Consider the following 12,829-nt stretch of genomic DNA (forward strand, 5'->3'; position numbering starts at 1 on the left):
ATACGAGTATGTATTGCTATTTACACACTCAATAACACAGATTTACATATATAAGTCCGTTACACATCTTGTAGTTTACTGCTTAATGACAATTTCATTTTGTTGTGGGTTTTTTAAATAGCTAACATTAAAGATTTATATAATTTATACTATACTAGTATTTCAAGGGCAGCATCAGAATTAATGCCACCAAACACTATCTATTGGAGAACACCTCTTGGCCAATATCAATGCACTTTAGAAACAATCTATGTGGAACCAAATGTGAACTGATCAACACCACACAGTTCATCGGGAACATACAAATCCTGATTTAAATTGAGAGCCGTAACAAACAGTATTTGCACGCAGAAGAAGAAGAAGAAGAGAAGGGTTATGTCCACCTTATCTCTTTGTGGAAAGTGACTTACATATTTAATTATGTTGCAAACATTCGCAGGATTCATATTACACTGGTTAGTGCATATGCCCAATGCACATGTTGGAGGCATGAATCTCGTAGGTCATATAAGTCAATGTACCAGAAATAATTTTTGAATGGTATGGTTTTGACGAAGGTGAGATTATTTCGTGGCTATATTCCACGATAACCATCAGCCAGGGAGTAGCACCCGTAAGAGGGATGTGACTATCATTTCTCTTGTATCCTTGTTTTTGTAACGCTGCCTATTCATCACTCAAAGTGTGTAGTAAAAACGGAAGTTCGCATTCTGAATCTCAACCAAATATTCATAATCATCCTGGACCACCCGTTGTATGTCATTGACAAACGTATTGAATGTATATGTCTATAAAGTCATAGTGAATATCACTTAATTGTGTTTCTCAGATGCCTTCATATGAAGATGGCAGCACTCAAAGTGGTAGCAGATCTATATTCTTGATGGCAGTGAATTAGTGGATGTCCTAGTATATATTGGCTGGAGTTGCGTCTTCAGGATTGACAGACTCCTTTCCCAAAAGCCACTAATGTGACGCATCCCCACCCTCCTACAGTAGAATACATGTATGAGTTATACTTCATCAGTCAAAGACTGCTGCAATCACAGAGCTGAATCATGAACCCTGTTCCAATTTTGTTTTCCAGTTTTGCAGTTGGAAATAAAAATAATGCTCCTCCTGTGAGCATTTGAAAAGCAAATTTCATTTTGTATACACGTATGTTATCATTATTGGTTTCTTGAAACAACACAAACTAGGTGACTTTCAGTGCATTTGCAAGATTTGGCGACACTTAATGAATAAAATGTTGATGTATATGCTGAATTTTGGCAGGGTGCTTCACAATAAAAAAAAAACAACATGATAGCCATTCTCTGCTGTTGCTATTGACCAGGAACATGAGGAGAATAATGTTTCTATGAAAGGTGGTAATAGAGCTGGAGTCATCTGTGAAGATCGGTCAAAAGTTGAAATATCTCAGACACCACGAACAGACCAAATACACTCAGAAGACATTTCTGAGAAATATCAGATTGGGACATATGGAAAATATATTTAAAGAAAGCAGCAAATAGACGAGGCATTGAAGTCCAAGCGTTCAGTGATATGATGAACATACTTATTAAGATGGGCAATGACAAGTATGATATATTTTTGAAGGAATGGCTTGTTTCTCAGATCGTTTCAAGATGAATAATATTTTTTTCAAATGATTTCTAGTTTATAATAAATCCAAGGAACAACAGCATCTGTCTTGAAGGAAGACTGTTCCAGGCTTTATTACATTTCTTGTCAAGTACAGACACATTTTGCTTTAAGTAGGTGATGCTGTCAGTGACTCTGCGTTGGAGTAGCATAGAGCTAGAAAGTTAAAGTTTGTTTTGTTCAGTGACTGGCTAGTGGATGTCAAACATTGAGTCATATAATCTAAGAGGAAACCGCTATACTTTTCCTTTGATGTACCGGGCATTGGGCACTGGTTCAGACAGAGAAAAAAAATCAGTGCTTTGGTTCACCTAAGGGATTCAATCCTTAGACTCGAGCACCTCAGGTGAACGCTCTACCGACTGAGTTAGATCCTGCCCCCCACGAAGAGATAGACGTCAGCAGGGCCGTAGCTAGCAGGGGGCATAAAAAATTCGGAAATTATTATAGAAAGTTAAAAAAAAGGAGTTTTAGACTATTAACTACTCAGGTGGGTGGGTGGTGGGTGGGTCGGGCATGAATAATAAATTCAAAACACCTGAGCACAAGTTGGTGGGGGGTGGTGGTGGTGGTGGGGGGGGGGGGGGGGGGGTAATGATCAAATATACAAAAGGTGTACATGGAGCAGGGGTGATAAAACAATCCCCGATTTTGAAAAAAACAACTGTATTATTTTATTGGTGTCAGATGGATGCAGTCCATGCTCCTAAGTGTGTCCTATGTACTTTTCAGCGTCGAAGATCTTTATCGATGGTCTAGTCTGAAAAACCTATTTTACAGTGACAAGATGGCGCACATCTCTTAGCAAACTTACTTGCTCTTTAGTCAATGCCCACATTGTACAGTGTGTGCACCCACTACTTTTGAGTCACTGAAACAGTGCAGACTTTGTGGTGAATTTGATCAAATATGACATCTAGTACCGGTAGTTAGAATATGCACACACCTTCAAATTAGAAAACAAATATGTATGCATGTTTAGGTTTCCTTTCTATTAACATGCTACATGCCAATATTTTAAAAATAATATATAGTGACATTTTATTTTACTTAGTACCTTGAACAGACCTCAAAATGACCTTGATATTCATCAGAAAAACTGGAACCATATTTGTTTCTGAATCTGTATACAGTAGTGACTATAAATAGCAATGGTTCCAAAAATTAACATAAAATTCCCACAGGACCTATTTTAACTACATATGCCCCTACTCTATGCTGTGGACATTTTAGATGTGTGTGTGTGTGGGGGGGGGGGGGGGGTACTGCAGATTAGCTAACTTTTCCGGAGTTGAGTATAATCCACAACAATCTTTTTTGAGTGGTGGCACTATCGGAATCGCCATCCGTCTAGTTGAAAGCAATCAACCACAAAACATTAAGGCTGATGGGTCTGCATTCTTGAGTAACCCATAAGAAAACATAGGCAATATGGCTGGCAATAGTGGCCATCTTCGATAAGCGGCGGTTCCGTTTATTGAAAGCAAAGTTCTCTACATAAGATCAGTCCATAATTAAAAATATCAGGTTGATCGGTCAAATGCCTAGTGTAACAATGGCTAATGACCTATATACAATTGCATGTTTTTAACTAATGTGTATTATGTTGCATCAGCATACCATACGGCATGCTTTGTAATGTAGTTACGAAATGATGAAATTACCTCATTATCTTATCTTTCCCGCAATATATTTTTCTTAAATTGGCAATTCTGACACACATTTCACTTCCAACAATTTTTACAACAATTAAATCCCTAATTAGCACTAATTAGAGTCTTTCTTAAGTAGCCTTTCCCGCAAAATATTTTGTTCTTAAGTTGCGGATTTGAAATTGTAGGGGTCATCTCAAAATATTAAATGAGTCTTGCCCTGTACGAAACAGTGTTTGTATATATTTCAATGTATATCTGGTCGTCTTAATATTTTGTCTGTATATTCAATGTGTTTCTGGTCGTCTTAATATTTGTAAGAAGCCCAAACTGGAATTTGTCTTCAAATAATTTCGTACGTACGAAAAGAACTATATTTTAGGAAATAAAATGAAATTTAACCTTGTACAAATATTAGAACGATCAGAAACACATTTAAAATATATTTTTCTTACACTGAATCGGCCGGTGTGAACATACTCTACATTCACATTTGTTCCAACAATGAGCACAGAGTCTTTCTTAAGTAGCCTTCCCGCAAAATATTGTTGTTCTTAAGTTGCGGATTTGAAAATTGTAGGGGTATACCTAAAGCAGACGTTTTTAATATACAGCCAATGATATTTGATTTAGAAAAATATATTTGATATGTAATTACAATCGTTAAAATGTCTCTTTTCGTCGATAGCATCTTAAAACGTGCAACAAACTCGGGAATGTCCCTTTAATTTTACAAGTGTTATAATCAACAATTTCAAATAAATATTCTTTCGTATGGAAAGTTAGTTTGTTTTGTTTAACGACATCAATGTTAGAGCATATTGATTTATTAATCATCGGCTATTGGATGTCAAACATTTGGTAATTGTAACATAAAATTTCACAGAAGAAACGGGTATATGTGAAGAGGGAGGGTATTGGGGGTATTGGAAACCCGCTACATTTTTTTTTTTGAAGGGATCGTTTATATGTACCATCCCAATCGATCCCGCCGATGGGGAAAAAAAACAACCTTTTTTTCGGTCTAAGTAATGAATAGAAATAGCATATAGTCTTGATAAATGATACGTAAAATGTCATGGCAAATTCCCCACCGACCCCTGAAAAGATATTGTACCATACCTCTATGGATATAAATATTTGTTTGAGATATGAGACGACCCCTCAATCAAGACAGTTAAATTTGTTCAAAATCACGTGAGAAGCTCAGCGCCTGCGCAAATTACGTAACGTCCCAGTTCTACTGGCGTCCCGCTGACCATTACGTTTGTAGTAGACCTAGATAATGTAGATACGCGAACATTGCCAAACTATAGCGATGTGGTGGGCCTTATATGTACCAAACAGAACTGGATCATCCATTCTAAATGCTTAAATAATAAAAAAAATATTCCAGGGACTGCAGCTTTAACAATCTTCACTCAGGATGGGTGAGATGGCATGTTGTTTTAAATATACCATATCCTGAATGCAGGACAGAACACACTACCTGGTGAGCGATTTAAGGCTCGGTTAAATCCAGCCTGTAAACGATCCAAATAAACATATCTAAATATATTCATGGAATTTTTATAGCGAAGAGGCGCAACGTTTAAAAAGGCACCTTCAATATTGTTCAGAAGTACACTAATGGTAATATTCCCCAGAAATACAAAGCTGATCACGATATTTCATGTCCCCTACATAAAACCAAAAGAGTAATTGTTTCGATTGGTTGTCCTCTCCTAGCAGCCTTCCCTAGGTTCTGTCCTGATATTACTCACCCTTTATAGAGATATATTTCTGTTTGCGTTCCTAGGTATCTGCTCACCACGGATGTATGGTTTGCACTGTAACTACACGTGTCATTGCGATGCTGTCGACTGCGATGACGTCACAGGTTGTCAGCGTCGATGTCACAGAGGATGGCATGGATCAAACTGCAACGAAGGTAAATTAAAATGAGTTTATATAGCTTGAAAATGTCATCTTGAATATAGTTATAGTATTTAACCATTCATAGACGAATAAATATATTGATTTCAATTAGCATTACATTAATGCAGTTCATAAAATGTATTCTCCAGTTTATCATTATGTAGTCTAGAATTCCATTTATCATTCAACCTGAAACCTTGGTGGTAATGGGGCATGTAAATATACTCTAATTCAACCACAATTGGTAATGACCTAATCGGCGATATGCGAACTGTGTTCATGTAAAAATAGACCAGTTAGTAATTACTCATTATCAAGATAACATTTACATAAACGGCTGATGATAGACAGAGTGTCACATACAACCTAAAGATATATTTAGTTAATAATCGCGATACTCGCATTTCAAGGTTTAAGCCCTCCTTCGCTAAATCGAGAATTAAAGTTGTATTTGTCGAGCATAGTTCATTATTAATTTGACATTCATGTGCCCTTTGTAATCCTCCACCATGTTGTCTGTTTGACTAATCATAACCCGAGTACTCTACTGTTCCAGAGCTAGACTGACAACTGGACATTTACATTCGTTCTCTGTCAGAGATAACTATAAAACGAAAACACGAATTTTCTACAAAATGTGCCTACATATATGACAGGAAGAAACCCGTCAGCACCTATGATTTTTTAACCGGAATATTGTAGTGTGTGTGTGTCTGTCTGTGTGTGTGTGTTTGTGTGTGTGTGTGTGTGTGTGTATGTGTGTGTGTGTCTGTGTGTGTGTGTGTGTATGTCTGTATATGTGTGTGTGTGTCTGTATGTGTGTGTGTGTGTGTCACACACACACATACACACACACACGGACACACACACACACACGCACACACAAAGACATGCACAGAGACACACACACACACACACACACACACACAGAGAGAGACACACACATACGTAATTTGAATTTTCCTCTCTAGCTCTTAAACGGAACAGTACTCGGACTAGACTAATTGTAACTTGAATGTTTCTCTCTAGCTGTTAAACGGAACAGTACTCGGACTAGACTAATTGTAACTTGAATTTTCCTCTCTAGGTCTTAAACGGAACGAATTAATGAATGAATGTTTAACGACATCCCAGCACAAAAAATCATCGGCTAGTGGGTGTCAAACTATGGTAAATGGGAAAAACTAAAGAGATGATCAACATCAATATAAAAATTCAACAGTTAAATAAAAACACAGTGTAAAGGACTGCGCAAAAATACAAATATCACAATTAAAATTTAGAATAAAATTCAGTATCACGTAAAAATTATAGAACTAAGTCTAGATGGAATCGAAATGATTCTATCACATTTGTTTGTCCAAATATATCTTTTCAAATTACTGACAACTGCTTACACTGCACCAAATTGTGTCGGACCGTCAGACTACACTGACAGTGCTCACATTGAGGTGGAGGATCTTTCTTTCAGATAAATGAATGAGTTAAATATGTATGACCAATGCGAGCACGACACAAGACTATTTCATCTTTCCTACACTGTCTATAGTAGGACTGCCACTCTCACAAGACTGGTTTGATAGAATGAATCTTGTTCGCAACGCACCGTCCCAATCACGTTGCCAAGTCAGAAAGATAAATTCGTTAATATTATGTCTAAAATCAGTATAAGACACACCAACCCTGGTATGAGGCAAATCCAAAGCAGACTTGGCAGCAGAATATGCCTTTTCATTACCCCTGATACCAACATGGCTGGGCACCCAACAAAATACAACATCTTTATTGGCAATAGATAAAAAGACACACTTTCGTATCACCATCCCAATTAAGGGATGGTCGAGCTTTATATTACGTAAAGTTTGGACACACGAAAGTGAGTCAGTAAGAATAATAAATTTGGATGCTATTGAATCTTTGATTTCTTCTATCGGCCTCGGTGGCGTCGTGGTTAGGTCATCGGTCTACAGGCTGGTAGGTACTGGGTTCGGATACCAGTCGAGGCATGGGAATTTTAATCCAGATACCGATTCCAAACCCTGAGTGTGTTATCTGCAAGGCTCAATGGGTAGTTGTAATCCACTTGCACCGACCAGTGATCCATAACTGGTTCAACAAAGGCCATGGTTTGTGCTATCCTGCCTGTGGGAAGCGCAAATAAAATATCCCTTGCTGCTAATCGGAAAGAGTAGCCCATGTAGTGGTGACAGCGAGTTTCCTCTCAAAATCTGTGTGGTCCTTAACCATATGTCTGACGCCATATAACCGTAAATAAAATGTGTTGTGTGCGTCGTTAAATAAAACATTTCTTTCTTTCTTTCTTTGATTTCTTCTAAGGCTTTAATGACTGCCCAAACTTCAGCACTAAAGATCGATGCCGAGTCAGGCAGTCGCATGGAAATGATACTGTCTAATGGTTAGACTGTAGTACAAGCCACATAATTCCCATCCCATGATCCATCTGTATACACAGGCATGTAATCACGGTACTTGTCTTGAATTTCCATGAAAACTGTTTATAAATAACAGCATCTGTGCGATTTTTCTTCAGATGCTCCAGATCAAACACAATTTTAGGTGGTGTAATACACCAAGGTAGTAAAACAAAATATGAAGGAGTTTCCAAAGTGTCAGTTAAATCAATGTTGGAAAGCGACAAAAAACGCTTAATGCGAAGACCAAATGTACGAATAGCATTTGACCTTACATCAAACAACTTCATACATTTGTTATCAAACACCGCACCATGTGTAGGATGTTGTAGTAAAGAGTTAATCTTGGTAGCATACTGCAGAGAAAGCTTTGCACATCTAGCACCTAAGCAAGGTTCGTGTGCATCAACGTACAAGTTCTCTACAGGAGATGTTCTAAATGCACCAAGACATAGCCTAAGTCCCTGATTGTGTATAGGATCTAGCATCTGCAAGTAAAACTTGCGTGCCGACCTATACACAATGCATCCATACTCTAGTTTAGACCTCACAAGAGATCTATACAGACGGAGCATAACCTTGTGGTCTGCTCCCCATTCCGTATTACCAATAACTTTTAAAATATTAAGAGCTTTTAAGCCCTTCTTTTTAACATATTTAAGATTGGGCACAAAAGATAGCTTCCTGTCAAATATAACCCCTAGAAATGTAGTCTCCTCCACAACTGGAATTGGATTTTTGTCCAAAAACAACTGTGGATCTAAGTGGAGACCTCTTTTCTGGCAGATATGCATACAAACCGTTTTTGCCTTTGAGAATCTAAAGCCATTGTCAGTTGCCCATTGATGAAGTTTATTCAAACAAAGCTGCAACTTACGTTCAATGATACTCATAGTGGACGATCTATAGCAAATCTGAAAATCATCGACATATAACGAGTAATCCACACCAGGTGTTAAAGGGACATACCCTAGTTTTTAAACACTAAGATATATTTGTTTTCTATTATAGCCGTTTTTGATAACTGAAATCATACTTTACATAGATTTTATAGTTTAGATTATACATTTCCGTACATTCGAAGTCTTTTAGGTCATTCTGGTGTTTTTAATTTCACAAAATGCATTTCTCATATTTTTAAAAACACACGTGTTTCTGAGAAGTAACAGTTATGGAGTCGAGTTTTAGTCTATTTTTAGTGGGTATTTCACCATTTCAAACTCACAGGCTCATGTTTCACTCAGTTGTAACTTTATCCGAATGTGTTACAAGTTTGTAAATTAATTAAACTTAGTGTTAATTTTCACGGGCTGAAACTAGGGTATGTCTCTTTAAACATTGGGAGATGCTGTTAATTTTTACAGAAAATAGAGTTACAGACAGGATACTACCTTGAGGTACACCCATCTCCTGTGGATAAATGTCGGACAAATTCGATCCCATCCTGACTTTAAAAGCTCTATCTCTTAAATATTGAGATACAAAAACAGGTAGTCCACCTTTTAGGCCCATGCCATGGAGGTCTTTTAAAATCCCATATTTCCACGTGGTATCGTAAGCTTTCTCCAAATAAAAAAAAAACTAAAACTAAGTGCTGATTATGGATGAAAGCTTCCCTACAAAACTTTTCAAATCTAACAAGATGATCAACCGTGCTACGTCTAGATATGAACATACATTGCACGTTAGTAAGCAATTTGTGGGATTCAAGATACCAGACAAGTCTACGATTGATCATTCGTTCCATGGTTTTACAAATGCAACTTGTCAAAACGATAGGGCGATAGCTAGTAGGATTGCTTGGATCCTTACCAGGCTTGGCAATAGCAATGATAATAGCATACGAATTTTTCTCTCTAGCTCTTAAACGGAACAGTACTCGGACTAGACTAATTTTTAACTTGAATTTTTCTCTCTAGCTCTTACACGGAACAGTATTCGGACTAGACTAATTGTAACTTGAATTTTTCTCTCTAGCTCTTAAACGGAACAGTACTCGGACTAGACTAATTGTAACTTGAATTTTTCTCTCTAGCTCTTAAACGAAACAGTACTCGGAATAGACTAATTGTAACTTGAATTTTTCTCCAGGCACGGAGGAAGTAAGTAGACATTGAGCGAGGGGGTAACTGGGATCGATGGCGACAATCGAAGTTTGTAGTGGGTTATCGTATAGTTACGATGTCGCTATGTGATTGTTAATAAAACACTTTGTTTGACAACTAATTATCAGCAATGTGGAATAGTGTTTATTCGACAAAGTTATGATGAACTACCGGTTATTGACTGTACAGTATGTTACGACATAATATTGTAAAACTAAAGTGTGTACCGGTACAGCCAGCGCTAATTGGTTTATACTAGTTAAAGGCCAGTATCAAATTTTGCCTCACTTTTTCAAAAATAAATAAGGGACGGTGATAAGTAATGGAAAGTAGGTTACATACTTGAATAAAGCATTTCAGATTACATGTACATGAGTATTTAACTCACAGCTTGTTTGGTTGACGGTAGGACGCGTATGACAAATGCATAAACAAATCCAATATTGTTTGACTTTTTAAACTTTTTTCTTTCTAAATAGGGCACCTGTGTGACAAATGTGTGGCACACTAGAACGTTCTGTTTTATGATAACACCTTTTGTTTTATTAGGGTTGGGAGGATATAAATTTCTTTTGAATCTAGCATCGGATTTCCATGCCACCAATACGTAAACTGAGCATTCTGGACTGTGGTCGAGCCCTGCCATGTCTGAATGATACCATATCCATGAGGCAAGCAGCGAGATGCCTGCAAGTGAGCCATTTCACCATCCATTATCTGCAAGATTTTCCATACGACAGCTTTGTTCTTGGATTGACATCCGAAATCCGGTTTTAGATAACATCCGGATTGGGCGGATTTTAACACGTTGTATGTACATACAATATAGACACGTACATACATCCTATGTATGCATCTATACTACAGAATATATCGACCTAAATAATCATTTTAAAAAACAACAACAACAACAAACAAGCAAACAAACACAACACAAACAAAGAGAAACAGAACTACAGAAAAAATTTAAAAACTCTCTATATCATTTGTTTATATTATTAATCACGTGGTAGTTACAGCATTACATTAGTTCATGTTTTGTTACATATTTCAGAAAATATAGCTCTGGATAAACCAGCAAGTCAGAGTTCACATCACTCCAGATGGTGGAAAAATGCCTCACTGGCTGTAGATGGGAATCTTAATCAAGGTTACCAGGCAGCAAACTGTATGTTAACAGGAACCAATTATTCCTCAACATGGTGCAGGTGGACCTGGGTAGAGAATACTACATACACAAATTAGCGGTCCACTTCAGAAAATGGCGTAAGTAGAGTCAGTCCGTGAATTAATATAATATTAGTTTGTATTTTCTATATAAACTCGAGCGCCGTTGTATCGATATCAAATATCGACCTAAATTAAGTCAAATATGTAAAACAAAAAAAATCATATATACAAATACATAAAAATGTATTTTGATCGAATGATATATTTTGTATTTAAGCTGATGAAAATTACAATGCTATGAAAAATAAATTCATCAATCTGCTGTACCGTTGCGCACGTTCTGAACAAAGTTAATCACCTTTTAAACCTTTCTACAAATTAGAACAATCTAAATTTTGGTTTTAACAAAAATTAATTTGTAAGAAAGAAAGACATGTTTTATTTAACGACGTACACAACACATTTTATTTACGGTTATATGGCGTCAGACATATGGTTAAGGACCACACAGATTTTAAGAGGAACCCCGCTGTCGCCATTACATGGGCTACTCTTCCGATTAGCAGCAAGGGATCTTTTATTTGCGCTTCCCACAGGCAGGATAGCACAAACCATGGCCTTTGTTGAACCAGTTATGGATCACTGGTCGGTGGAAGTGGTTTACACCTACCCATTGAGCCTTGCGTAGCACTCACTCAGGGTTTGGAGTCGGTATCTGGATTAAAAATCCCATGCCTCGACTGGGATCCGAACCCAGAACCTACCAGCCTGTAGACCGATGGCCTGCCACGATGCCACCGAGGCCGGTAAATAATTTGTAAGAAAGTCATAATGACAAAATACAGTTACCTCAAGTGTTTTGTGAAACAACAAATAAAATATTCCACATCTAATTCACAAAGTCTATCCTAGGAATAACGTTTGTCGCGCATTGGTTTGTGTCATCAAAACTGCAGAGCTAAAACGTTTAGATATCGACGTATCGTCATTTTTCGTGACAATCCCTGCATCAACGTCAGATACAACAGGGCCACGCGCAGTAAACACCTCTTTGACAATGTTGTCTGGTATGGGGTTGTGTCGACGGCACGTGTATATTCACACTGTTTGATACTAGGTATGATGATGGAACATTATCGCCCGGGTCATATCCGAGTATTTTGACTCAGTTGCCACAAGAAAGTCAGCATAGCGGAAATAGTGGGCCCACCATACTGAAGCCAAATGCGAGATAATTCCTAATCCTAAATACATATATGAAGAGGTCGTTATATGTTTTACGATCCCTATGCTGGAGAAAAATCAAAGAACCCCCGTTTCAAGATCCAACCATCCGACAGGTAAGACATACTTCATATAAAACAACGTAAAGAATTTTTTTTTTTATTCAACGACACATAGAAGTACGGTTAAGGACCACACAGATATTGCGAGAGGAAACCCGCTGTCGCCACTTCATGGACTACTATTTTCGATTAGAAATAAGGGATCTTTTATATGCACCATCCCACAGACAGGGTAGTACGTGCAACGGCCTTTGGTATACCAGTCGTGGTGCACTGGCTGGAACGAGAAGTAGCCCAATGGGCCCACCGACGGGGATCGATCCCAGACTGACCGTGCATCGAGCGAGCGCTTTACCATAGGCCTACGCCTCGCACCATAAAACAACGGATTCACCATACACATGATATATAACCGTATGCTAATAGTGTATGCAAATGCACCATGAACGCTTTCTTACTAATGAAGAACACAACTAGAGTATACTGATTTATTAATCATGGGGTATTGAATGTCAAATATTTGCTAATGTTTACATATGACCGTAGAGAGGAAATCTGCAACACTGTTCCATTAATGGCAAGGGATCTTTTATATGCATCATTCCACAGACAGGATACCA

The 12,829-nt window shown here is 37.7% G+C and overlaps 1 protein-coding gene across 1 annotated transcript in view; it reads left to right on the forward strand.

Moving 5' to 3' along the window:
- The window catches only part of LOC121387140 (protein draper-like), a 28,037-nt gene that overhangs the window by 13,141 nt on the left and 2,067 nt on the right, over window positions 1-12,829 (forward strand). The window contains exons 2-3 of the mRNA XM_041518165.1: window positions 5,098-5,229; window positions 10,808-10,921. Coding sequence (XP_041374099.1) covers window positions 5,098-5,229; window positions 10,808-10,921 — 246 coding nt within the window. The remainder of the gene's footprint in view (window positions 1-5,097; window positions 5,230-10,807; window positions 10,922-12,829) is intronic.

Source organism: Gigantopelta aegis, chromosome 13 (assembly GCF_016097555.1).
Source record: "Gigantopelta aegis isolate Gae_Host chromosome 13, Gae_host_genome, whole genome shotgun sequence".
NCBI classification, from domain to species: domain Eukaryota; kingdom Metazoa; phylum Mollusca; class Gastropoda; order Neomphalida; family Peltospiridae; genus Gigantopelta; species Gigantopelta aegis.